This window comes from Aphanomyces astaci, assembly GCF_000520075.1.
Source record: "Aphanomyces astaci strain APO3 unplaced genomic scaffold supercont1.10, whole genome shotgun sequence".
Taxonomy (NCBI): Eukaryota; Oomycota; class Saprolegniomycetes; order Saprolegniales; family Verrucalvaceae; genus Aphanomyces; species Aphanomyces astaci.
In genome coordinates this window covers 70246-97254 of record NW_009798273.1, presented here as the reverse complement: position 1 = coordinate 97254, position 27009 = coordinate 70246, and the positions used below count along the sequence as shown (strand labels likewise).

General features: G+C 50.2%; 7 protein-coding genes across 12 annotated transcripts; 3 read left to right on the top strand and 4 right to left on the bottom strand.

The window, feature by feature from the left end:
- Positions 1-120: 120 nt before the first annotated feature.
- H257_05288 (hypothetical protein) lies at positions 121-1511 on the top strand. The gene is made up of 4 exons (XM_009830107.1): positions 121-364; positions 416-536; positions 595-970; positions 1027-1511. Exons 1-4 carry the CDS (start codon positions 137-139, stop codon positions 1310-1312), a joined length of 1011 nt encoding a protein of 336 aa, XP_009828409.1. The 5' UTR covers positions 121-136; the 3' UTR covers positions 1313-1511.
- Positions 1512-2101: 590 nt separating this feature from the next.
- Positions 2102-8967, bottom strand: H257_05287 (hypothetical protein; the record flags this gene model as incomplete). Its single annotated transcript, XM_009830106.1, has 2 exons — positions 2102-3338; positions 3599-8967. 2 exons carry the CDS (start codon positions 8965-8967, stop codon positions 2102-2104), a joined length of 6606 nt encoding a protein of 2201 aa, XP_009828408.1.
- Positions 8968-10643: 1676 nt separating this feature from the next.
- Positions 10644-15084, bottom strand: H257_05286. 2 transcript variants are annotated; one of them, XM_009830105.1, is made up of 11 exons: positions 13920-15084; positions 13250-13477; positions 13140-13205; positions 12846-13076; positions 12549-12621; positions 12071-12213; positions 11930-12011; positions 11660-11805; positions 11451-11562; positions 11248-11359; positions 10644-10954 (listed from the first exon to the last, which is right to left on the bottom strand). In XM_009830105.1, exons 1-9 carry the CDS (start codon positions 15045-15047, stop codon positions 11557-11559), a joined length of 2103 nt encoding a protein of 700 aa, XP_009828407.1. In that variant the 5' UTR covers positions 15048-15084; the 3' UTR covers positions 10644-10954; positions 11248-11359; positions 11451-11556. The 2 variants fall into 2 exon arrangements, with proteins under 2 accessions (XP_009828407.1, XP_009828406.1); XM_009830104.1 differs by having other exon boundaries at positions 11660-11786.
- A 1749-nt stretch (positions 15085-16833) lies between these two features.
- On the bottom strand, positions 16834-17787 carry H257_05285 (hypothetical protein). Its single transcript, XM_009830103.1, has one exon. It carries the CDS (start codon positions 17482-17484, stop codon positions 17017-17019), a length of 468 nt encoding a protein of 155 aa, XP_009828405.1. The 5' UTR covers positions 17485-17787; the 3' UTR covers positions 16834-17016.
- Positions 17788-18114: 327 nt separating this feature from the next.
- On the top strand, positions 18115-22810 carry H257_05284 (hypothetical protein). 3 transcript variants are annotated; one of them, XM_009830100.1, is made up of 12 exons: positions 18120-18252; positions 18311-18421; positions 18474-18552; positions 18603-18653; positions 18698-18806; positions 18856-18910; positions 18961-18992; positions 19060-19099; positions 19889-20176; positions 20908-21786; positions 21962-22049; positions 22304-22810. In XM_009830100.1, the coding sequence occupies exons 1-12, from the start codon at positions 18211-18213 to the stop codon at positions 22672-22674; spliced, it is 2145 nt and encodes a 714-aa protein (XP_009828402.1). In that variant the 5' UTR covers positions 18120-18210; the 3' UTR covers positions 22675-22810. The 3 variants fall into 3 exon arrangements, with proteins under 3 accessions (XP_009828403.1, XP_009828402.1, XP_009828404.1); XM_009830101.1 differs by having other exon boundaries at positions 18115-18552; XM_009830102.1 differs by lacking the exons at positions 18120-18252; positions 18311-18421; positions 18474-18552; positions 18603-18653 and having other exon boundaries at positions 18675-18806.
- H257_05283 (TKL protein kinase) lies at positions 22522-25224 on the bottom strand. Of its 3 annotated transcripts, XM_009830098.1 has the most exons (7): positions 24837-25217; positions 24699-24776; positions 24564-24635; positions 24438-24509; positions 24301-24366; positions 24170-24238; positions 22522-24091 (listed from the first exon to the last, which is right to left on the bottom strand). In XM_009830098.1, exons 1-7 carry the CDS (start codon positions 25136-25138, stop codon positions 22705-22707), a joined length of 2046 nt encoding a protein of 681 aa, XP_009828400.1. In that variant the 5' UTR covers positions 25139-25217; the 3' UTR covers positions 22522-22704. The 3 variants fall into 3 exon arrangements, with proteins under 3 accessions (XP_009828400.1, XP_009828401.1, XP_009828399.1); XM_009830099.1 differs by having other exon boundaries at positions 24564-24776; positions 24837-25224; XM_009830097.1 differs by having other exon boundaries at positions 24438-24635; positions 24837-25224.
- A 787-nt stretch (positions 25225-26011) lies between these two features.
- Positions 26012-26888, top strand: H257_05282 (hypothetical protein). Its single transcript, XM_009830096.1, has 2 exons — positions 26012-26574; positions 26651-26888. Exon 1 carries the CDS (start codon positions 26159-26161, stop codon positions 26564-26566), a length of 408 nt encoding a protein of 135 aa, XP_009828398.1. The 5' UTR covers positions 26012-26158; the 3' UTR covers positions 26567-26574; positions 26651-26888.
- The last annotated feature ends 121 nt before the right edge of the window (positions 26889-27009 follow it).

Sequence of the window (27009 nt, the reverse complement as noted above, 5' to 3'; positions counted from 1 at the left end):
ACTCGCCATATTTGGAATTGAACAGGTCGGTATAGAACGATCAAGATAATGGCCGATTATGTTGTGACCTCTATCGTTTAATACTTTTCACATGATGGGTTCTAAAAGGTTTAGTGTTGGATTTGGTGCTGTGACAATGGACGGTGGTGGAGCTGGAGGCGGCGGCGGCGGTGGTTCCGGGGCCCGCGTACGCAAGGCAACCCCAAAGGGGCAAATGTCTTCCAGCGGCATGGGGCCTGCCATCACGCATCTGCCTATGCACATGAAAGTCCTTTTTGAGCCGCGTCCACCGATTGAGTACATTGCGCCGCCGGTGAAGCGGAAGATGCCGCCGTACACGGGCATTGGTGATGCTCTACCCGAGGTATGCATCACTCCACGCCATGTCGTTCTGTGTTCTCATTGTCCATGTTAGTTTGAAGTCACGACGCCACCTGCTCGGCATGTGTCGGAAACCCCGCGGCAACGTCAAGATCGCTTGCGTGAGGAAAAGCTGTCGATCAACCAGAAAAAGCTTGCCGACGACTTGGCGGCCTGTGCGTGCTGTCCACATGACTTTAGTGCGATGGCGGCTCATGCTTATCCATGTTGTAGGGGACCCTCAAGCGCCAAGCTCAAAACAAAAGACAGAAGATGCGTACAAGACATTGTTTGTGGGTCGCATTAGCTATGAAACGACTGAAAAGCAACTGCGTCGGGAACTGGAACGTTATGGAGACATTGTGAACCTTCGCCTCGTGGAGGACGAAGACGGCAAGTGCCGGGGGTATGCGTTCGTCGAGTACAAGGACGAAGGCGCGATGAAGGCCGCGTACAAGAATGCCGACGGCAAGAAGATCGACGGTCGCCGCGTCGTCGTGGATGTGGAGCGTGGTCGCACGGTCCGGGATTGGAAACCCCGCAAGCTCGGGGGTGGCATTGGCGACACGCGGCTCGGCGGCGCCGACGTTAACGTCAAGTACTCTGGCCGGTACGTCGTCATATCCCGTCGAGATATCCCACATATCACTGATGCATGTTGGCTAGGGAATCGATTCGTTCCATTGCGATACATCGCTCGGATGACCGCGGTCGAGGACGAAGTCGGTCTCGCGGACGCGACCCGCCGCCACCGCCGCCTTCGTCGCGTCCGTCAGCGTACGGTCCGTCCGGTGGAAGCGATCGATACGAACGACCTCGAAGCCGCGAACGATTGGCGCCACGCGATCGCTCCCGGTCACGGGACCGGTCTCGCAGTCGAGAACGGCGTCGTCGTCCGCCATCTCGCAGCAGGTCGAGGCCGCGAGACTTCGCTCCGTCTTATCGACGATAAACCAGAACCCTCCTCCTATAAACATACATATGTCTTGGTGCTCTCCTTCGTGTCATTGTGAAGGTTGCGTGGCCAGCCTTCGTACGCCCTCAGCTGTATCAATGTATGACGTTTGCATTTGCCTTTGGGCTGCTTTGGCGAGTAGTACGTAGTCGTTGTTCGCTATATTAATAGTATTAATATTGTGCTTTTCAGTCAATTTTGAGCCATTCACACTATTTGAAGTCACTCGAAGAATGCAGGAGTTTGATTGGCCACTTGAATAGTATTCTGGGTTTTGATTGGTCGGTCGAATGTCTGTTGATCAAGTACAATAAATCTACGAAAAAGAGCTGTATTATTGTGCTTAATTTCGTGTTGTGGTTTCTCGTTGGAATTTAAATCGATTTGATTGGCTACCTCAGATGAGCTCAAAATTATTAGCCAATCAAAACCTTGTAAGTGAAATTCAACCAATCAGATCGATTGTGGATCGGTTTGGTCGGCGCGATTCGATTGCACCCCCTCCCCAAATTTGTACCAAATCGACAAAAATAATACCTTCACAGTAAGTTTACAGTTATTAATAGTTTTCATCGGAGTTCATGTGGTATGACATCCAGAAAGGAGATGACGGAAACACGCCTGTGCCACCCCAACTATACCGGTAGATACAGATGTTCAAGTCGATCAAAATCTGTACCTTGGTCGTTGTCGACAAAGTCCGTCCGTCGCGGCACTGTCCCCCATGCATTTCCAAAGGCAGCTAACGTTAGCTTCAACTAGTGTACTGGAATGTGTATTAGTACATCATAGCGTCGCGTTTTCCAAGATGATGGCAATGCCTTGCCCGCCGCCAATGCAAGCAGCGCCGACGGCATAGCGCTTCTTGGTGCGAATGAGCGCGTGGGTCAAGTGGGCCGTGATGCGACTGCCCGACGCCCCCAACGGATGGCCCAGGGCGATCGCACCGCCATTCACGTTTGAGATCTCGGGGTTCGCACCCAGTTCCTTGAGACAGCTGAGGTACTGCGCGCCAAACGCTTCGTTGATTTCGATCAAGTCCATGTCGTCGAGCGTCAAGTTCGCGCGCTTCAACGCTTGTTGGATCGCAGGCACGGGACCAATGCCCATGATGGACGGGTCGACCCCCACGACGCTGTACGAGACGACGCGGGCCAGCGGGGCCGCGTGTTTCAACGCCGCCTCCGACGCCAAAATGATCGCGCCGGCACCATCCGCGATACCGGACGCGTTGCCCGCCGTGACGACTCCGCCGTCCTTGAACACAGTCTTCAACTTGCCAAGCTTTTCCAGCGTCGTTTCGCGCGGGTGTTCGTCGGTGGCAAAGCTCTCAAACTTCCCCTTCACCTTGACGTCAATGGGCGCGAGTTCGGCGTCGAACACCCCGGCGGCATGAGCCTTCGCCCACAATGTTTGACTGCGCAACGCCACGGTGTCGCATTCTTCGCGTGACACACCGACTTGCGCCGCCAGGTTCTCGGCGGTGATCCCCATGGGGCACTTCGCGTACGAGTCCGTCAAGGCCGACCACAGCGAATCTTGGAGTTGGAGGCCAGCACCAAGGCCGACACCGAATCGAGATTTGTCGCCGTACGACACCAACGGCGCTTGGGACATGTTTTCGGTCCCGCTAGCGACTGCGATGGACGCTTCGCCGAGTTTGATTTCGTGGATCCCGTTGATGAGACTTTGGAACCCCGACCCACACAGGCGGTTGATCGTGAGTGCAGGCTTTTCAAGCGGAATACCGCTCTTCAAGAGAACGTGGCGGGCAAGGTAGGCCGCGTCCGACGACGTTTGAGCGACGTTACCAACAATGACAGTGTCCACGAGAGCAGGGTCCAATTTGGCGGCTTGCAACGCTGCTTTCGTGGCGTGGGTCGCAAGGTCAGTCGCAGAGATGGACTTGAGCTTGCCGCCAAAGGCGCCGAAGGGGGTGCGCTTGGCAGCGACGATGAACACTTGGGTCATGGCGGTGGTGAATGCGAGAATGATGGAAGTCCCTTGATTTTTGCGGGACCCGCTGCGTCAACAAAGATCTTCCGGATGGCATACAAACATCAAGAGCACCTCGGATATGTTATCCGGCTTCTTTTCCGGATAACAGGTTGAAGTTGCAATGTGTTGACGTCATCCAATTTCAAATGTTGGTTTTGCGCGCGCAGTGGATTGAACGTCGGCGGCACCGCACCGCGATGACGACACAGACGACAAGACGTTAAATGGAATTACAAGGCTTGGAACATGCACGACTAATTGGAAGGAGGGGTTGGTGCATCTCACTCCATCAACGGGACTGCTTGGAACAGGAACGGATCCATGGAGGTGTCGCGCGTGTCGGCCGTGTCGATCGAATGCAGTCGCCACGACTTGATGTCAAACAGGTACAACATCTCGCCGATTCGAAGGCTGAGGATTCCTGTCATGGCCGCCGTCGCCTTGTCTATGTACGAGAGTCCGTTGTAGTGCCAATTTGCGAAGTGTAGGTTGTGGATCGCCACAGCATGCAGCATGGGCGATGTGTGTTTGCGAGACTCGACCTCAGCTTGATTGGTGTGAATTCGACGCTGGATGCGATAGCAAAGCATGCACGATACACAAGCAATGCCAACCAACTCGAGGCAACGTGAAACACTACCAAAGTATACTGTCCCTGCGTCGCAGACAAGTTGAAAGTCCACGGATTCAACAGTGCACTTCCTCGCCACCGACACTTCGTGTTGCACAGGCGATGCCACACTGAGCACAAACGAGACAAACCACACCAAGCTGCTGCTCTTGGACGCGTACGCCGTGTGGTTGAGCGTGAACGGGGAACACATGTCGTTGAGGATGTAAACTAGCCAACACGCTTCGCCCGACGACATCAACGTCGTTAGCCAGAAATGCGGCGGCGATACAAAGTACGACGCGACGCCGTTGGGGGTTTGAACAAGCGACAGACTCGGAGTCGACAAGAGACAAATCGCCGTGATCCCCCGAAGCAAAATCAACGGACGGCCGACCCACACCATTCCTGCGACACGGTTCACTTTGACGAAGTTCCGCCCTTCCACGTAACCGCGCACTGCGATGATGTAGCACAAGACGCAGCACCCCACAAGGAGAAACATAAACGTCACGTATTGGATCGCTAAACGCGTGTAAAACGCCACGGACACTGGTATCTCCATGCCATTCACCGTCTGAGCGACGGGGGGGACGCTGCCCGACATGGTGGTCAAGCGCCCGTGTTCCCCTTCAAACATCACGACCTCGCGGGTTTGTTCTGCCCATTCAAACAGGTAAAACCACGCGAAAAACTCAAATTCTGGCTCGGTGGGGGCAAAAAGCATGGACATCGACAGGTCCAACGCATTCACGTTGGCCTGCTGTCGAACAAACTGGACAAGGGCAATCCTCAAGTTGTCTCGGACGTCCTCCACGACAGCGTGAACTAAATCCTTGATGTCATGCACGGGAAAATACTGGACCAGGGGAAGGAGCGACGTCAAGGCAAGATGGCAGCCATCACGATAGCGTTTTTCTCGTTCGCAAATGGGAGCAGGGTCGGTGGTCGAGCTCAAGTTGGACGCGATGATTGACATGACTTGCATGGGGCCCGAGGGGCGTACCGTGCCCAAGAGGGTCGAGTCACAGCGCCCATGGATCGTAAAGAACTCGCTCACGTCGTTCCCATAGTTGGTTGAGAGAGGGTCAGACTCGCACATGATGTTGCCGCCCACGAGTTGTTGCGCGCTCCACATCTTGGATAGCGGCGAGTAGTACTGACCCTTGAACAGCGCCGTGGTGTTTTCAAGCTTTGGGGCGTTGGACACGATGCCCTGCGCGACGTCTTCCGTCAAGGTTCGATACAAGAGCTGAAGGGAATTTGGACATGCCACTCGCCTTGCGTCGATCGAGCCAAATGGCCCTATCATGGCTCGAATCGAACCCAATGCTGGTCCAATCGGGACGACCAGTGCATGCAAAAACGCAGTCCCAAGAAGGGCTTCGGGCGTTGTATTTTGAAAGGCAAAGTCGTTGGCGTTTCGAATGAGCGAACGCCCCGCCACGCTCGACCCGTTGGTGCACACTGCCGTGAAGGTATTCGCGAGCCCCGAATACAGCTTGTAGCTGGTTTGGCTTTGGAGCTGCACCGACGAATTCAACTGCTTGAGCGTAAACGGGTGCGAAAACCCAAACGCGTTGCGCACTGAATACGATTCGACCACGCCCAAGATCTTGAAGTTTTGCCACTGGGTCGTAAACGACGAAATGCCATGGGATTGCCAATACCTGACCTCGGCGGCGGCGGCCAAAATGATGCCGTCGTCCATCGTTTGCACCGTGTGCGCAATCCACTCGCGCCCCGTCACGCTCGTTCGTAGTGCTTTGAAAATACTCGTTTCAATGGCATCGCCCCAGCACCGGGATAAGTCGGGCCAGTGCGCATTTCGAAGCAATGGTTCCAAGTACACGGCTGCGTTATCTGTTTCATTTTGACAGCGCTGCTGCTTGGCTGCTGTCGGCGCCATTTCCCATGTATGGCCGAAATCGACGTAGCAGTGCGCCGCAAAGATCCACGGCAATGAGCAACTGTCCATGGCTCGAAGCCCGCGGACGACGTTTTCTAGTGTATTGACTTCGTCGAGGATGGCCGTCGCGTACAACTGAGGCACTGCAATCGACGCTGTCGACGAGTTGTAGCGTTGGGTACTTGCATACTTGGGAACGTCCAACCTAGTCGATGACGGCAGGAGGGCGTTGGTGGAAGCCAATTGCAATGTAAACCACGACGACAAGAACAGCTGCGTGCCTGTGCTGTTAAATGTCGTCCACCACATGTCGTTGGCCATGGTGGAATCGGTCAAGGCCAGGTACACATAGCTTCCTGCGACGGTTGCGCCCATGTAGATCAAGCCCATGATCGCATCCCGACGGTGGGGTTGGTGACGTGGCACAAAGTGTGATGGTGGTGGAGGTCCCGGGAGTGCCCCCTGGTTGTGGCGCTTGAATCCCAGAGTCGGAAACGTAAACCCGACGGGGGTTCGCGTGCTCTTGCGCATAACTGCCCACAGTTTCACATCAAACAGGTCGTGCATGAGCGGAATCATGCCAGACATGATGCACGCTACATTGTCCATGCGATGCTCGTGCGTAGCCCTGAGCAAGTGCCCGTGCGACGCGCCAGGCACCATACAATGCACATGTTTTGACGAGGGTTTGGTCTCGTGGTAGTCGATCGATACGGTGCTGCATCCTTTGACCACAACGTACGCCACGACGACGGACGCAGCGCTCACGACACATATCAAGACGACACGGTTCCAGCTGCCAATAGCAATAGACCCACTGGTGCAGTACACTTCTTGTCCTGTAGGTTGAACGGTGCAATTGTTGGGCTGCAGAACTGTTTCAGACTTGTACGGAATCGTCCATTCCAACGCAGCGATGGTACACCACGCCAACCCACTGCTCAGTGGCGCGTACAGGAACGACACGCCGTGGGTGACTGGCAAGCAAATGTCCACGAGCACATAAGTAATCCACAGCGCCTCGCCGGCCAACAAGAGCACGTCGTCGAGCGTTCGGTCGTTATATGTAAACTGGGAAAACCCATGGGATATGATGAATTGCTCATTTGCGGTCGACAAGATGGTCGCGGCGGCCATGCCGCGGACCAAGAGCAACGGACGCCCGATCCAGACGGACCCGACGACCCGATTAAAGTGAAACCATTGCGTCGGGTCCGTTTGAAACCGAATCAAACTCCCAAATACTATCATCAACGCCCCCACACTGGACAGGACAAACGTCACGTACACAGAAAGGTACCACACGTAAAGACACGCGCTTTGGGGGACTTCGAGGGGGTTGGCCGACATCTCCGAGCGGGCATAATACGGCGACACGAGCGTCACATTGCCTTCGTCCCCTTCGAACATGTACACTTCACGGGTCCCTTGAACCCAGTCATACAGGGACACCCACCCAAAGTAATCCCACAACGCCCCCCCTTCGACCATCGGTTGAGTCAAGAATACATCGTCGTCGTGGGTGTTGTGGTTGGTAGTCGCGAATTGGATCATTGTCAGGTTTAAAGTCACCAGAACCGACAACAACGCAGGTTGTTGCGGGGGGAAACCCGACAACCCGGGAATGTTCTCCTGCACAGTCGACGCCATCGAAAGCGCGTCGTGGCAATCCAGTTGCTTTGTGCGGCACATACCACAAATCTCCACCTTCGCGTTCACACGAGGAAGAGGCCCCATCGCTAGAAGTGCAAACACGGCGCTGTCGCTGCCCAGGACAATCGTGTACGGAACCGAATTGTCGCATGCTTCGTAAAACCCAAATGTTTCCTGCGGGTACGCGCGGGTGACGTGGCCTGCACACAGTGGATTGCCGCCATAAAATGACAGGCCGTTCCAAGCTGGTGGAATCGGGTCGACATTCACAGGCACAAACGCGCGATACGCTTCCCGGGCGGTGGCATCGCGTTGCAGTTCATCGTAATACTGTCGCTGAAACTCTGCGACGAGGTTCAAGAGGACAGGTGGTACGGCCACGAAACGCAAGTCCAACGACCCGAACGGTCCAATGTACCGGCGAACGAGTAGCGTCGTCGGCGACGGAACTTCCTCAGCCACCACGTCGGCGTCCCAATCTAGGCCCATGGCCTCAAAGTGATTCGACGCGCCGCGTACGAGGCTGCAGCCAAAGTACGTGCTGCAAATAGCCAGATCGTTCCAAATCCCAAAGTACGCATTCGCGGTCGTCCACGCCGCGCCCCCCCGGGCACGGATAGGCACTCTGCCGATTGTGATTGTCGACGTAATGCCCAGAGCATTCACGACCGTGATGGTTTCCAATAAGCCTTGGTCGTTTGCATTGTTGACCTGCACGATCCATTTTGTGAGCCCAGCGTCGCGCCACGTGGCGATTTCGACAGCAACTGGCGCCACCTCGTGGGTTTGAAGAAAGGTCATCCACTCGCGGCCAGCGTTGGACTCGTACAAAGCGGCAAATATGGTAGAGTTCAAGTCGGAAAAGTACGACGATTTCACAATGTCTTGCGGCTTGGCGTTGCGTAAAATCGACTCGAGGTACACGGCGGCATTGTCGTGATCGTGCAGCAGGCATCGCTGTTGTCGCTTGGCGGTGTGCGCCATCTCAAACGTGTGGTTGAAATCCACCCAACAATATGGCGTCATATACTTAAAGTTGGCGGCGACGGTCGACGTTTGGAGACTCGGAACGATCTGGTCCAATGGCATCGTCTGAAGCAGAAACGACCGCGCCCTGGCAGGGCTCACGCTGACGAGGGTGTTGGGCCCAGTGTAATCTTTGGGAATGGCCATGCTGCGGTTGAATTCGATCGCGGTCGGCGCTTGCAGAAGCGGCAGCTGGACGTTGCACAGATCGGCCAAATACGATTGCATCCCCGTCGTGTTGAAGTGTGCCCAGTAAAAATCGTTGGTTGTGTGGCGCCCCAACGTGAACACGAATTGAAGACTCAACCCCACAGAGCCCACGACGTACACAAGCCCCACCAGCGTATTTCTCCATGACGGTTCCTGCATTGGACTGCGTCCCCGCGAGGCTGGAGTCCGATACGACCTGGCCGTGGGTCCGGCGAACGCACTGACAAAGGGTTCCACTCGCGGCATCCGTTGCCGACACCTTAAATACTGCGGGAATCGTTTTTTTGCGAAACAGGTCTTTGCGGCTATCTATAGCCAGCCGCGTTTCATAAGGTCGTGGCTTGCGGCTATCTATAGTAACGTTAGCTATCTATACCCTCGTTTAAGCAGTTCTCAGTGGTCTATAGCGCCGTTTCGCGTAAGTATAGTTTGTAACTGACAAACAACTCGAGCAGCAAAAGCAAAGCCAAACAAGCGCCAGACAACCAACCAAATTGTGTGGGATTGAACTTTGCCGCGTCCGTTGTATGTTAGCACTGGAGGCTGCGGGAAATGATCAACTTTACGATCCTCAAACGATATGGCAGTACATTATTATTCATCATCACCATACAACACGCTAGAATCAAATCGAGTTCAGCCTGGGAGAAAGCAACGTGCACTGCTTTTAATGCCATTTTGAAGGTTTGGCATCGATTGCGCTGAGTTGCTTGGCTCCACACATAACGGTTGCATAACTTTTAAAAATAGTATGACATTTAAATGTTCGAAAATTATAACATAACATATCAATGTATGCTATAAATTATAGCTCAAGATGACAATATTTGTTTTTTGACATGTTTCACGCTATATTTGAAGTTTTCGCCAAAATGCGTCTTTAATGTGCTGCTTCGTGGCTCATAGATCACTGATCAACACAAGAACATGGTAGCATGTACAGCAGCATTGATACTACGTAATAAAGAGGCATGGGCGGTGTGACGATGCTTATTGCGGGATATAATCACACCCAAAGTAGGCTATATTTCAGTTTTTTGGCATGTTTGAGGTCACTTCACGCATGCTAAATAAGTGCAATCACCACACATCACGTCTCGTTATATAGCCCGCAGCCATCTCTTCAGTTTTCATATTAAATGTATCCCCGCCCAGACAAGCCGTTGCTGAGCAATTCAACGACACATAGTCAAGTACTTTCTCGATAGCTAACATTGTCATAATTTATGACAAACATTGATGTTAACTTACGGGTATGTTAACTTGATGCTATGTTTTGATGTTATCCTTTTAAATTATGACATACTTATTTTATATTAAAAATACGTAACGGTGTTCTCGTGGAATATAGTGGTGGATACTTTTTCAAAAACCATCGGAACTGGCGGCCATACGTACACATTTAGAACAGCGGAATCCAATACAAAGTCGACTTGCATTAAAACTCGTCTCCTTTGTCTAGACATACGTTTATCCTCGCTTATGTCGCCAACGATGGCTATATTGGTCATTTCCCGCAGCCTCCAGAAAAGACAAAAATGCAAAACACAAAACATGACACTGGGCTTGGCGGATGTACCATCAACATACAGTATGCACATTCCTCAACGTTGTACATCTACCGGTAGTAGTACAGTACGTGTGTGCAATCACAATCATCATCGACTCGAGCTGCATAGAGACTTTTTGAGTCCCGCAGGTGTGTTGCTGATATTACTCTGTTAACAGTTAAAATCGCTCAGCGGGCACTTTATGGCCTCTTCGGCCGCGTCCTACAGTTGCAATTGCAGCTAGCGGACTTTGGTCAATCATTACCTTGGTCACTTCATGATGCATGTCGTTCTAGTGATAGAATTTCATTCCCTCCTTCTACACTTTGCCTCGATCTTATTGAGGTTGAGAGATCATCTCCCACACTGTATATACAACCCTGTACTATTAATAGTACCTTGAATTCGATTCGTGTTTATACTACAGAATACAGCCCGGTAGTCTATCTTATTTCAGCCAAATGTCCGATATTATTGCGTGGGTGCCAACGAACTAAACTGTACGCGCAGCTTGTCGTAATGCGCCAGCTCGGACGCCGACACGGACGGGACCACGTGCGGCAGCGCCGAGGCGAAATGCCCGTGGGTCACTTGAACCTGCAGTTCGTCGGGTGACATCATGTCCAGAACCGTCGCCACATGCAGCGGCCGAGCAGAATACACGTCATCCTGGTTGGCCGTGTCTAGATCAAAAATGATCAATAAATATTAGCGTTTTTCACAAGTCCAACTCTTATTTGTATAAATCCCCAAAAATAATAAATTCATATATTGTCGATTTGATACAAATTTGGGGAGGGGGTGCAATCGAATCGCGCCGATCCACAATCGATCTGATTGGTTGAATTGAATTGAGAAATGGGTTTTGATTGGCTAATAATTTTGAGCTCATCTGACGTAGCCAATCAAATCGATTTAAATTCCAACGTGAAACCACAATGAAATTTCACTCGAAAGCACAATAGAAAAGTCGTACCAATGTACAACTGGATGGCCGCCACCCGATCTTTGATGGCGAGTGATAACGCCATCGAGCACAGCGCGTAAAAGTCGGCGCCGGTATAGTGAAACGGACACAACGCCACAACCTATCATAAATATATTATATAAGGCGATATATATATATATATATATTTCTCGTCCAGGATCAAAACCCAACGACACACATGTAGTACGTACAGCGTTCAAGTCGACGTCAGGCGCCAACTGAAATTTGCGGGTCAGCGCTTGCACGACCTTGAGTTGTGTGGGTTTGTCGTTGCAAATACCCAAATACAACAGTCGGTCAAAGCTACAAATATATATATATATATATATTAATGTGTGAAAAATAGAGTATCAACATATATTGTTGCCATATGATATATCGAGGCAAACATGTAACCTACCGACCAGGCCGCAACAGCGCCGTTTCGATCAAATCTGGTCGATTCGTGGCACCCACGACAAACACTTGGGACAAATTCGAGTCGATTTCCGTCAGCAATTGCGATACCACGCGATCCATGACCCCTCCTATAAAAAATAATATTAACTGAGGCCATTAAGTGCCCGCTGAGCGATTTTAACTTTACAGCGTAATATCAAATATCATATATAAAAAATAATATTAAAATCACAACTTTTTTATATATTAAAATAGAGACGGACGGGGGTACCAGAGTCGGTGCCGCGGCCGCGCATGGGGGCCAGCGAGTCCAACTCGTCAAAGAACAAGATGCAAGGCCGGGCGTTGCGCGCCTACAGTCGTACGAGACGTTCGATTGTTTAAAACGTTTCGAGTCCCCATACAAACGCACCATTTGGAACACGTGGCGAACGTTCTTTTCGCTCTCGCCAATGTACATGTCGAGCAGTTCTGGCCCTTTGACGCTGATAAAGTTCATATTGCACTCGGTCGCGATGGCCTTTGCCAGCAGCGTCTTGCCTGTGCCAGGGGGGCCTAATAACCAGTTAGTATCATCAACTTAAAATATCTACGAATGAGACAGTGTACGGTAAACAAGACTCGAGCATCAATAGGGAACGAGACAGTGTACCGTACATACTCCCCGTCAACAAGTAATGAGACGGAAACAAGACTCCCCAAACATCAGCGAGTGAACGAGATGAACGAGACAGTAAAATGAACGAGCCAGTGTACCGTAAAGTAGAATCCCAAGCATCAACGAGAAAGTGCCGGGTAAACAAGACCCCAAGCATCAACAACGCGTGAACGAGACTGTGTACCGTAAACAAAACTCCCCATAACATACACAAGTGAACAAGGCACTGTACCGTAAAGTAGAATCCCCGACCGCTGCCGCACCCCCGCCGCAAACAATTCCGGATGTTTGAACGGCAATTGCACCTACACGTCCCATGCACATCCCCGTGAGCATAAATATATATATAACATATACATCAACATATATATAATATGCATTAACATATATATTTAATATGCATCTATATATATATATCATATGCATCAACATATATATATATAATATGCATCTATATATATATATATATATATATAATATGCATCTATACATACATATATATATATATATACAGCATCAAATATGTTACCATGTCTAGAATCTCATCTTTGACATGATCCAGCCCTCCGACGTCTTCCCACTTGACGTTCGGAATGGAAAAACTGCCCAGTCCCAGCGACGTTTTCGTCTGCTGGTGCTGAATCGCGTGGTCGAAATGCGTCGGTTGCAACTGTGCAAGGTCGGGCAATTGCAGGTCGTCCAATAATCCAATGTCCCCCGTCGCCAGCGCTTCTAAGCAGTAACTCGTCGCATCTGCAATCTATCATCTCCATCGTTATCTAAGACAACAACTAGCTCGACAAGAAATATATATATCACCCACCAACGCCTTGAGCTCCCCCACTGTCCGCCCTGCTGTTCGGTGTGCAATGTCCTCCATATGTACGTCCTGCATACAGGTTTGAATATCACAAGATGAGGATCAACAGCTACCGGATGCAACGACACGGACGCGGTCAAGTGCTTGAGAATGGCCACCCGATCGAGTTCCGACGGCGCCTCCAGCACGAGTTCGTACATGAACCCCTGCCGGACAAGCGCAGGGACGTCCGACAGGTCTTCCACTGCCACCACCACCGGCACTTGATGCATGTTGTCTTGCGTCAAGCATGCCGCCGTGAGGGCCGCGCTAAGACGAAGGGCGGCTTCGTCGTTGTCTTTCTATGGGGTTATCTGTTTGTCAAACAAATAGATATATATGTATAGTGCAATAATAATAGTCGTTCTATGTATATATATATATACATGTAGGCAACGCACACTACACACATCCATCTTCATTTGTATTATATATATATCACAATCGTCGTTCTATATATTTATATATATATCACAATCGTCGTTCTATATATATAAATGGCAATCGTCCTTCACATATATATATATATACATATAAATGGCACGTCCATCCTCATAAAATATATTATACATATAAATGAAAAGCAACTGGCATTTAAAAATGATATATATTGCACACTCGTCGTTCCTTATCAATATATATATATATATCGATCAATGAAAGGCACGTCTCCTGCTCCTTTATATTGTTTGTATATATAAAAGCAATCCATCCGCCTTGCTCCATACAAGCTTAAACGTGTACCTCAGTGACAAAGAATCGATTGAGGAACAAGATACACGGCGCCATGGACTTGGCTTTTTGCATCACGAGACGGATGTTGTCGAGCAACTGCAGCTCGGACGTGGACGTGAGTTCGGCGAACGCCACCTCCAGCACGAACAGCCCCAATGCATTGGCGGCGTTGTACAGCAACGTCTTCTTGCCACTGCCAGCCACGCCACTCAATGCGATCGAAATCGGCAGCGACACCGTCGTTGGGTGGAGCCACTCGATGAGTTTCTGCATGTGGTGGGGGTAAATGGATGGCGGTACTGCCGGCAGTGGCGCCGCGGCGGCCATCGCGGAAAACGAGTACTGTCGAAGCTGTCGTTCGTGCAAGAGCCGTATGGCGGTGGCTGGGGTCTGGACGACGGTCGTGCTGGACTTGAGCACTGTCAGCGCTAGTGGGGAGGTTGTCGAGGAGCATGGCGGCCCGTCGTCGTGCCACGTCATCGCTTGCACGCGGAATAGCACCACGTCCGCATGCACGATGACGAGGACGTCCGTGGAAGAACACGAGGGCTCCAGGAGGTGGGGGTTTGAGTGCTTTTCTGGATATGTGCCGACGACAGGAACGCCAAAGATATCGCCATGTTGAACTAGTCGCGGGGTGGCAAAGAACGCATGCAGTGCGTGAACGACGTGCGACTCGTCGCGAGCACTGGAGGACGATGCGTTCGAAAGGATGGGCGCGATTTCAACACGAGAGGCCGTGGGCGGCATGGCTTGCATCCGAGCATACGTCGTATGAGGCTCGACCACGACGTCGGCGGTTTCGACGCACTGGAGGTTGTGCGCCAGGAATGGGCTCATGTACATGATGTCGTCGGCCATATGCAGCTGCAGTTGGACTTGAGCCACGTGCGCCGAGTCGCCGTGTCGAACAGTCACCAACGAATGAGAGACTAGGCCGAGTCGACGCAGATTCGCAAGTGAGAGCACGACTACTGCGTTGGAATCGCTTGGGATGGACGTAACAGCTGGGAACAAGTCAACGTGATCGAGCAAGTACATGCGTAGCGTAAGAGCATCGTCTCCGAGTGACTCCGTTAATCCCGACGTCGATGCCGACGCTAGCCTCGTGAAGGAGCTGCACCACAACGCACTCATGTTAAGCTTATGTTGGTTGATGCGACAACAACACAACAGCAGTATCAGCAGTATAAATTCATCCGGATAATTTTATGATTGCGTTTCGGAATAGATGAAATTCTGTACATTTTACATGAATTCATTTAAAGTGTTTTCTATGCTCGTATCCTTTCAAATTACTTCTTCGAAGTACTATTCTAATAGTACTTCGAAGAAGTAGAATGTTAATATTAAAATATTAATAGTACTACTACGTAGTATTAATATTAACATTAGTAGTATTAATAGTAGTACTACGGAGTACTATTAATAGTACTGTACTTCCTGATACGTAAAAATAAATAAATAACGTTAAACTTCCACTGTAGTGATGACTACTTCGTATGTCCTGTACCAGTATGAATGTTCCAAGTAACGTTAGTACTGTCAGGGGAAGTTCCAAGTAGTTTAAGGGGCATTCAAGTGATACTACGTAGTTTTATATTAATAGTATTAATACTTGTACTATTAATAGTACTGTACAGTTTAACGTAAAAAGTCTCAACTTACTGTTAACTGTAAGGCAAGGCGGCTCGGGAGAACATCCAAATCTCCGCGCTCAGGCAACTTTTTGACCTCTGAACCTTGTAGATTGTTGCTGCAATAATTCTTTACAACCACATATTGTCCTTTTACCCAATATTTGGACTTTGTGCAGAATCGCCAAATCTATCGATCGATTCTTTGTATTGAAGTTTGTATGTAAAAAGGTGTCCTGTGGTGCTTAGTATCACACTAATTGAAACCACACACTATTTAAACGTCGATGATGGTTTCCTGCAATCTGATTGGCTCAATTCTTCTGCCGATTCTTTTGTAACATTTCGTTGTGTCGATTCATTCTCCATAGCGCTCCAGTTTAGAACTTACCGATCATCTTGTGTTTTGCAGTCGGGTTGCTTGAGAAAACGAAGAAAAACCAAGCGAATTTGATACAGTACCATTGAGCTTGACGAGCGTCTTGAAGCCGATCACTGGAAGCAGGGACACCCAGTCCTAAGACGGCAAGTCGCACACACCGATGCGGTTCTCGGTAGTGTAGCACGCAGGATGGGAGTTGAACGCAACGGTTCGGATGGCGTACCATCGGAACGAGCTTCTTCTGCAAGCCAGTCATGGTGTCATACAGCTAGCTAGCTACGCTTGTCCGTCGTTGGAGAACCACGCTACCTTCTCGTCACACTTGAGACAGTACTTGCTGCCAAATTCCGTGGCGTCGCCCCCTTTAATGCACCCAGATTAAAGCGCACAGGACTTGGGGACTGGCTTTAACCACTGCGGCAGCATAGCTGAAACAGGGTTGTACGCATTATTGTACCCAATGCCACTGCAGAAGTCATTGCGATGGTGGCGAGTACTAGGAAGTGCATACTAACGTTAACGCTAGTAGCTGTTGACATGTGAGCATGGATGGTGCCATGGTTTGCAAAATATCCGGATATTTTTCTCAGAATACTACTTAGTATTTAGAAAGGCCTCGCAGATTCGTCAACGAGTTCTGATTGTATCCGGTTTCGGTAATTATCCGGATATAGTGAAGAGGCGTGAAAAGAAATCAGACGACCACATGCAATCATATAATTAAATTGAACCAATTATACTCGTACTATTAGACCGACACTGGATATTATTTTGAATAGAATAACATATAGCTATGTGTTGTCCTCACTTTAGTATTGTTTAAATTATGTTATGTACACCGTCCCAGTAAGTAGTAGATAGGGGGGCTACTACACACCACTCCTTCCCTTACTAGTCGCAAATTTGCAATTTTGAAATGAGTCAATTCCCCGCCGACGTGCCATTCGAAGCGCCCGGGCAGTACGATGACGACGACGACTTGGATCCCAGCAGCCAAGAGCACCCGCAGCCCCAGCACTCCCAACACATCAGCCAGGAGTACTTCAAGGTCGACAAGCCGTCGTATGTGTGGTCGGTCATCTACAAGCTAAAGACGCCGCAACTGAACAAGCGACAAAAGATGTGCTTCTACGTGTGCATCAAGTGTATTGAGGAGAACGTGCCGTGGCAAGACTGCTTGATCAACCTCGTCAAGCAGAACCCGTCCAACGGCACGCTGCACATCAAGAATCGCCATCCAGTTGTCTGGAACGACCACGTTGACGCCCAAGCCGGCATTGAGAAGAAGGAGAAGGCCAAGCTGGAGGTTGGAGCTACCACTAACAACGTGCAAGCAACTCCACCGGCCGTGTCGCGGAAACGTGCGCGACCATCGCCGTACCAGCCGTCGATCGAGTCGCTGGAGCTGCCTCGGGTCAACGTCGCAAGCTTGCTCCCGCCCAAGCAGTACGACGAGGATATCACCAACGCCGAGCGCGAAACGTTGGAACTTCGGCGTTTGGACATCGAGCTGCGCTACGACCTGGAATCCCAACGACTCGCCATCGAGCGCCATCGGGAAGAACGCTCCGAGCGCGAGTTCGAACTCAAGCAACGACTCATGCTGGCGCAGACCAAAGAAGCCGAGTTCAACTTGAAAGCCAACCGGATGCGCGTGAAACTCGAAATGACCAAGCTCGGGGCCACCGCCCAGCAATTAAGCTTGGTGTTGGGCGACGAGGTGGCCCTCTGAAGCTCCATACCTTCTGCTTTAACATCTCGACAGCATTCATGGCATTAAGCTGCCATAATACAACGTTATGCAGTGCCCGTCGTTGTCCGTGAAACAACACAGTTTGACGTCCAAATTTGAACTTATTACGGCTGTTAATACTTGAAGTGTTGGAGATTTTTCAAAACCCCGTTCCATCGAATCTCGCTGGCACCAATCTCTCCCATTGGTCAATCCCAAATTATTTGTCGCTGATTGGCTACAATGTATTTTCGATATTCTACCGGAAAGGGCGAAGTGTATAATTGACCAATCAGATGTCTCGGCTCTATTGCTGAAAATTGGGAAATTTGAAGAAAATCGAAAATACTACTACGTAGTACTCCGTATTACTAGTAATATTATAGTACAACGGTAGTACTCCGGAGTACTATTATAGTATTAATACTACGTAGTATTAATTAACGTTAGTAACGGTAACTTCATTAGCGGATATGATTCGCTGAAAATGGTATGAACTATGGCCAATAGCCAACTCGTCGGCGCATTTTGACCTTGCTTGGGATCACCATGCTGTTCCGCGATTTGGCGGCGACATTTCGTCGCATCCAAGTAGGTCCATGAGCGAGGACATCCAATGATCATGACCAGGTTGCACGCTTTGGCGTAGCTCAAGAACTCCCGCGATGCGTCCATCTCGGAGCTGTCGAATGCGTTCCGAACCATTCGCGACAACCAGCCCACCCAGCTGCCCAAGGCCATGTACCTCATGACGTCGCAGGTCTCGTGTCCAGCATCCCGCGTCTTCATCGCTCTCATGTTCCGATCTGTAGCTGGCGCCAACGCATGAAGGCGTCGAGCTTCGGTTCCGTGACAAGGCGTTTGCCCCTGTCGTCCAGACTGCCTTTGCCAGTACAGTCACGAGTATGGGATATTCCAAGCACCAACGTATATGGTGGTAGATGCCGGCCACGTAGACATCCCCACAATCTTTGACGCGTACAAGAAGTCAGGTACATGTCGATCACGAGACCATTCTAATTGGACACATTTCTAGGGGACTATGGCACGGCGGTGGAAGACTTGCTCAAGCAAGCCATCCTGACTCTGCCACGTGCATTCGATGACGATTCGTCTGCCTCCATGACCATTGACGTTGTTTACGAGTGCGATGACCCTTGCCATATGGGATACAGTTCTCATGTGTTTTGGTAGCCAGCTACGCGAAATGGCCACTCAAGCGGGCACTGGCTCGACCCAGCGCAAGCAGGTGCATACACGTACTTGATCTAAAACGATCATAAAGTCGATTCCTTGTAGGACATTGCCGCCGCCCTCTTGGCTCGAGCGTCGTAGGATCTATCCAACTTGCATTAGATATCTATCTATTTGGGTTATGATGTTATTGCGAACTGGTAGCACCGTCGACGAAGCCCTCTTCCTCACTCGACTGCTCGCCGTACGTCAATAACATGACCATATTGCCACCTTGAGATTCGTCACAAGAATCAAATGTCCAGCATGTTGACCAAATATCTTTGGCGTCGTTTCGGTTGGAAAGTGTTTGATTGGCAAATATTCACTTTTTAAGTTGTTTTATATACACATCAGGTATTTTAACAACGTAAATGTTTCTACGAATAGATTTTAGTTTTAATTCTTCTTTCAACCCACCGTTTACATCCCATGGATAAATGGGCATTTGTATGGTTCTTTCAGCCAATATTTGGAATTATTTTGGGCTAATGTACCAAATATCCAAGGATCGATCGATTCCCTGTATACTGAGTTTTGTGTGTAGAAGTGTCGTAATTTCAGTCATCCATGATTCGATGTGGAAAGGTTGAAGCGAGAATTTGATTGGCTACTTGATTCGTGTTGTGTGTTTTGATTGGTCGATCGATGATTGCCTGTCGATTTGGGTCGTCTGCTTCTTCGATTGAGAGCACCCCACTCCAATTTCGAATCGCCTTGGCAATAATATATGCTTCTGTAATACGACTGGACCGATGTATATATATATATAACATGTTGTCCTATTGTCGATTTGATACAAATTTGGTGGTGCAATCGAATCGCGCCGACCAAACCGATCCACAATCGATCTGATTGGTTGTTGAATTTCATGGAGAATTTTTTGATTGGCTAATAATTTTGAGCTCATCTGAGGTAGCCAATCAAATCGATTTAAATTCCAACGAGAAACCACAACACAATGAAATTTCACTCGAAAGCACAATATATGTAGCATCAAAACCTCCGCATTGGCGTCGGGTCCAAGAGCGTCGTGATGGCGCTGGCGCATTCGTTCGCAGATGCCGACGCCGACAAGCCATCGCTGCAGCCGTGGGTGGCGTCTGTGGCGGCCGCGTACTCGCAGCGCCCGATCTTCGAGGACCTGGTCGAGACGCTGGGGCACGTGCTCGCGCTGCCGTCGCTGGACGCCAAAGCCGGCTACATCCGAGCCAACGCCGCTCCCAAGCCCGGCACGCCCGTGCAAACAATGCTGGGGTACCCCGTGTCCACTTTGCACCAAGTACGTTGTCGAAGATTGCGTATAATTGGACTAATCAATGTTGAATCACGCTGGAGTTATGATTGGTTGATATACTTGTCGTTTCTTTAAGAGCCAATCAAATCCACTCAAAATTGGATTAGCCAATAGCGTCGATTCGTGATTCGATTATTCGGCGGCGAGATCATTCGATTCGACGGGGTCTGCAAATTCGTACCGAATCCGTAATATTGAAAACAAATTTCTATTATTTTTCACGCGAACGTATGCGATATTTATTTGAGCATACAGTATATATATATGTATATATAATATATATATAATGTACTTTCCATCTTCAAAACATAAAATTGGATAATCATACTATTTAAAGCAATTGTGGGTTTCCAAAGAAATCAATATATATATAATATCGAGAACAAATATCTTTTTCTACGCAAACGCATGCGATATTTAACTGATCCGACGTTTTTCATCTTCAATTCGAACTTATAGAATATAATAGTCCACGTCAAATCTATACACAACGAAAGTACCCTAGTGCAAGCAAAAAAGATATATATTTTGAGATGGTGATTGTCCATCTAGAAAAAACATATATTCAAATCGACAACACTATGGTTTTTCGCCTAGTCTACTAGACAACCCCCGCGAATTTTGGGAGTTTATAGCGAATTCACAATATTTTCTTGGACACCATCACCCCATGCTTGTTAGTTTATTATTCTTTCGGAGGTTCTAACTACTTTTAGATCACTCAGCGGATGCGCAAATACGCTGGCGGAGTTGCCGCCTGCGAATACAAGTACGACGGCGCACGCCTTCAAATCCACGTGTCCAAGCGTACTGTATCACATATGACGCCAACCAACGAAGGGCCAGACTTGGCCGTGTTTAGCCGAAACTGCGAGCGCATTCCAGCTGACCACAAGTACTTTGACACGATTTCAACACACGTGGTGCCATATATGAATGCCCACGTCGAGTCGATCATCGTGGAAGGGGAGATGGTGGCGGTAGCCGACGACCAAACCCAGCAGCTGCTGCCGTTTCAAACCCTGCAAACCAACGGCCACACGGCCATGTGTCTGTTTGCATTTGATTGCTTGTACTTGAACGGGACGTCGCTTGTCCACCGTCCATTTCAAGACCGCCGGGCGGCGCTGCATGCCGCGTTTACGCCGCCATCAACATCCACAACATCAACTCTACCCGGACAACCACCACGTTCCCCCCGTCAGCAACTGCCCCAACGGTTCCAGTTTGTCCAAAGCCAAGATGTGAGCTTTTCGCTACACGAAGATCCGGATACAGACGAAAATGAAGATCTATTATCCAACTCCCCTGCAAAGTTGCTGCAGAACGTGCTCCAAGCTGCCGTGGACGCCGACTGCGAAGGTCTTATGGTCAAGGCACTGGACGAGCCGTACAAGCCCGGGTGTCGAACCCACACGTGGCTCAAAGTCAAGCGGGACTACCTTCCGGCGACACCGTGCATGGCGAGCGGCATGTTCCTTCCCGACTCGCTCGATTTGGTGCCCATCGCCGCGTTCCGGGGCAAAGGACGTCGCGCACATGTGTTTGGGTCGTTTCTCTTGGCTTGCTACGACCCCACTACCCAACTGTTTCATGTACATGTTTTGTGTTTTATATCTCTCTCTTGGACTTGCTGCATCATTTTTTATTTGTTGTTGTCGTCTACATTTTATAAATACAAGTATATACATAGTATTCCATGTTTTGTTGATTATTTATGTTATTTATATATTTTTTATATGTATTTCCACTATTCTAAGCACGTTCTAGACGGTGGGCAAGGTCGGGTCAGGGTTCACTGACGTCGACCTGGCCGCGATTTCCAAGCGACTCGAGGATACTGTGGTCGCTGTCAAGCGTACGTAGTATATGTATTAAAAGGGGGTACATTATTGGTTATATATTGGATTCGGTATACATTTCCAGACTCTGTCGAATCGAATCACGAATCGACGCTATTGGCTGATCCAAACTTGAGTGAATTTGATTGGCTCTTACCGAAAGGTCAACCAATTAGAACTCCAGCGTGTGATTCAATATTTTGATTAGACAAACCACGCGAATGTTGGAAATTTATAGCGAATTCACAATAATATGTTGATATGTGCGTAGCTTTAGAGTACGACGCGAGCGAGGTCAAGTCGATCCAGCCTGACGTGTGGTTTGAGCCGACAGAAGTGTGGGAGATTCGCGCGGCGCAACTCACTAAGTCGGTCAAGTACACTGCCGGCAGCACCTATCTCAACGCCCCATCTCCTCCCCCTCCTTCTACTACTAGTAATACTAGCTGTAGTATTACTAGTAGAACCGACGCACACAAGTCGTGTGGGTTGGGGCTGCGATTTCCCCGGTTTCTGGCCGTGCGGCGGGACAAGGCGGTCGTGCAAGCCACGTCCGACGACCAGCTGGCGTCGCTCTATCTCGACAGCCAAACCAACAACCTCAGCATGACCATCATCAATGACGACCACAAACGACACTAGGACATGATACCTCTCGATATATATATAATATTACTCTTCCACTGCCACCGTCCCCGACGACTCTTCATCTTCATCGTTTGTTTCCACTGGACATGCAAGATGCAGCGACGCGACGACTACGGCGGCGGTGGGTCGCTTGGACGGATCTCGATCGAGACATGCTGCGATCAGGTCGGCGATGGGACCTGGAGGAACCGTGGGGAAGGGCTTGATGGGATCATTCGATGCGTCCGTGTAGACGGCGTGGATGCGGGCATCGGCGGCAACAGCGCCCATGTCCTTGTACCAAGATGCAAAGGGGCGGCCGCAGGTGGCAATCTCCCCCAACACGATCCCGAGTGCAAACACATCCGACGACTGCGTAGACGACGAAGAGTCTGTGAGACATTCCGGGGCGACGCTGGCCAAGACAAAGCTGCCAAAGGACACCATGGGATGGTTGCTGTTGGTTTTGTCATCGGTGGTAGTATCGTCATCAATCCACGACATGGGGTTGACCCGGACGGATCCGTCGGACGGCCGCACTGACACGGTCGCGCTAGTGAGCCGTCGAGTCATGGGGCCGTTGGTCGTGGCGTGAATGAACGCGATGGCGTCGGCCACGCCCACTGCCAGCGTGCGCATGCGGCGGTGTAGCGCAGCATGGGTTTTGGGATGTAGGGGAAGAAGAATCGACGAGTCGGCCGTTTGAAACAGGAACGACGGCAGTCCGAGGTCAGTGGTTGGACTGTGGTCAAAGACGGCGCAGATGGAGACGCCGCTCAGCTTGGTGGCCCCCACGAGCCGCGTGATGTTGGGATGTTTGAGCGTCGCGAGGACTTCGACCGTGTGGAGAAACGAATCGATGCGGGGTTGGTCGTAGTCCCGGTAGTCCAACCGGTACAGTGTCACATGTGTGTTGTGGTAGTGCGCCGAGAGCTGTCCGATGGGGGCTTTGGGGGGGCGGGCGGCGAGCTTGACGTCTTTTGGGGGAAGGAGTTTGTACGAGCGGCCGGCTCGTGGGGGGAACGGCGTCAAGATAGGCTCGGATATGTCGTCCTTGGCTTTGGACAGCATCATCAGCTGGTCGGTGGATAAAGGAAGGCTGCCAGTTTCCATGATGGGCGTGGTGCTCGTGAGGTAGTCGTCCGTGCCGCCGGGAGTGCGCGACGTCGGAGTGAGAAGGCGCCGGCGGTGCATCACGAAAGCCCCCATGAGCGCCGACACGACGAGGATCATGATGAATGTAAACACAGAGTTCCACGGGTTGGTATGGGCCTCCTCGGGGGGAGAAGGGGGGGAAGTCGGAGACAGCCCCAAAACACTCGACGAAAAAAGACATTGTGCGGTCACGGCGGCATCGACTGAGATGTTGCGCGAGCGAATCGTGTCGCAGTGTGACGACGTGAGCAATGCGAACGGGTTTTGCGTCAAGTCACTGATAAAACACCAACATACCATGAGGATAAGAGTAAAGATCAAAGCCAGGGGGGGGTATTGGTCAGATTGTACGTACATGAAAGTATTGGGCGCGAGTTGGGGCGGGATCGAAGGAAATGTAGTGAGCCCGATGTTGACCAGTTTGCTACCACACGATAACACATATGGGTATTCTACTACTTGACACACGGGGACGAGTATGATTACATGGACTGGACAGCCGACGGCGTGCTCCAGGATGGGAACTCGTTGAGCGTGCAGTTGTGAACGTCACTACCCACATACATCGACAGTGAGCTGCTGGACTGTGTAGTACTCGTAGTACAGACTGATGCATGATGTACATGTGTGTCAACTCGAATAGCTCGGTCAAGTCCATCGTCATAGCCGTGGGCGGTTTGCAGTTGGCTACAACACTGCAAACAGCATCTGTCAAACAAGGTGGTCGTGGGGGTGATAACAGATCGTACATGTGGGCTATTTGGTTGCCATGGACAAAGTCTTGAGGTCGGCAGCTCGAGACAGATACTCGGTTCAAAGCACTAGTGTACTTCATTATTAACCATGACAGCCTCCATTGTTTGTGAAGAAGGATTCATTCGTACATGGTATGCAGTTGCTTCAAGTTCTTGAGTGTGTCAAACGCGAACGAAAACGCTTGGCTGTGTGTGGCGGAAATGTACCTACACAAGATGGCTTATATGTTAGTCGACGCTGCCTCTTTGATATGACGCCGCACGTACAAGCTCTTGGGTGCCGCCGACGGGCCGTCCATGAGTGCTCCTGTGGTTGAGATGTTGGTCGCGATCTCAGTGCGGACGTCCTGATCACGAGGATTGGCGTGGGGACTTTGGCCGTTAATGTGAAGGTGCATCCTGTCCAGCAGAGGGAAGCACGTGGCGCCACAGTTCATGCACCATGCATTGCCCTGAGTGACTATGGGCTCGCAGGCGGCGTCCGCGACGGGAGCGCCAGTCGCGACCACCAAGGCTAACATGGACAGCCATCTCCACCTACCCAGCCACTTGTCCCTAGTTCTTTGCATGGAAGTCGCAAGAACGGGGTTTTCTATTGACGTTCAATAACACTGGCGTCCTAGTAGCTTGCGACAAAGCTGGGAGTACATCCGCTAGTGCGTTTTCGGACTGTATGGGTGAGTGCTTTGTTTACGTACTTCGAGTGTCCCTTGCACGTTTGGCCATGGTATTCTTTTTTGAGTGGTTGGTTCCCATATTGGAAGGTAGCAAAAACTGTTTTTTTTCGTTTTTTTTTTCGCGCCTCACATACGGACAATTGTCGTTCGCCTGTCCACACCTCCGTACATGTACCGTAATCTACTTTACACACTGGTACAGTAGTACAAATGAATTCAGCCATTCAGCTCTTATCATGTCCGTGCCTTTCCTTCTCAACAACAATGATGTGCTATGTATGTACAAGGACTCCTGCGACTGCTTCTTTCATCTACGTACGAGGCACACGGCCCAACGTTGCAGGGTACATTACACTGTATAGTACAGTACAAGATGATGAGTGGGCCTGATATTAATCCAAGTACTGTACTATTAATCGTTTCTCTGAGTACCTTAATCTGTTCTGTACTCCGATTAGTAAATGACACTCACGTTGCTGCCGATGTCTCGTGTCACAGTCAATTCAAACGTGGACGAGGACTTTGTTAGTCAGTTGTGCGTAATGTAGATGGCCAATTTATGGTGCACTTGAAAGAGATTCTTCTCGTGGAATGGAGCTTGCTCGTAGCTCAGGACTTGAATTATGAAATGTGCTGCATACTACAGTTTTACGGTAATAGAACACCCCAAACACCCAATATTGCACGAAATTGGTCCGCACTAATTACCAACCACAATTTCCGGGAGTTCCGTCATACATACCATACCGGTATACTACTGTAACTCTAAGTATAACGTTACTGTACTAGGGCTGGTCTGGATGCCACAAAAAATGGCATAACAAGCCGTTTTCCCCAGAAAAGTTGCCAAAATCGAAATAACGTTAACGTTATTGTAGCGCGGGACATGCCAGACTGAACGTGTTGGACGAGATGGATCAAGGAGGAGGGGCGGCAGCGGGTTGGCCGGCAGGCTACACATACGGCCATCACACGGTCGCGTACGATGCCCCGGAAGTGGTGGCCCACAACTGCGCGAGGTCGTCCTCGTCCGACGTGTACACGTTGGGCGTGGTGCTGGGGGAGATTGCTACCCGATGTCTGCCCTACTGCCAGTGGGTAGCCACACACGGACACGTCGCCACCGACGTCCGGATCGTTCAGAACTTGGAGAAGTCGCCAGTGGTCACTCCACATGGAGATCGATTCAAACACGATTTGGTTCCCACGGGGTTTCAAGCGTTGGTGGCCAACTGTTTGCAACGAGATGTGTTGAAGCGCCCGTTGGCGGTTAACGTCGCCGACGAACTCAGTGCCATGATTGCAATACCCACTCCATAACATCAAAGGTCCGACCATGAAGTGGTCATATATAGATAACCTGTGTCCGAATTATCCTATTTAGGGTTATAACTAGGACAGTAGGGGGGCTCCTCGGCCTGGTTCGCTTCGCTCCCGGCCTCCGGTGCTCCCAACCTTTCGATAGATCATTCCTGTTATATTGAGTCGACTCGCGGGCGAACGGGCCTGGTTCGCTACGCTCCCGGCCCTGGCCTAAGCTCGCTCCTAAGCGTTCTGGATATAGAATATTGTATGTACTTGTATAGGGATATTATCAGATATACCCATAACTCCTAGTCCTAATTTCAATTATTGCGATCAACCTCCGACCCCTCTGATTGGTCGGAGGTGGTCGGATCTTTCGCATTATTCATCCATAACGGTATTTCTGTATTACCGGTACTACTGTACACGAGTTACATGTACAGTATTATTAATATACG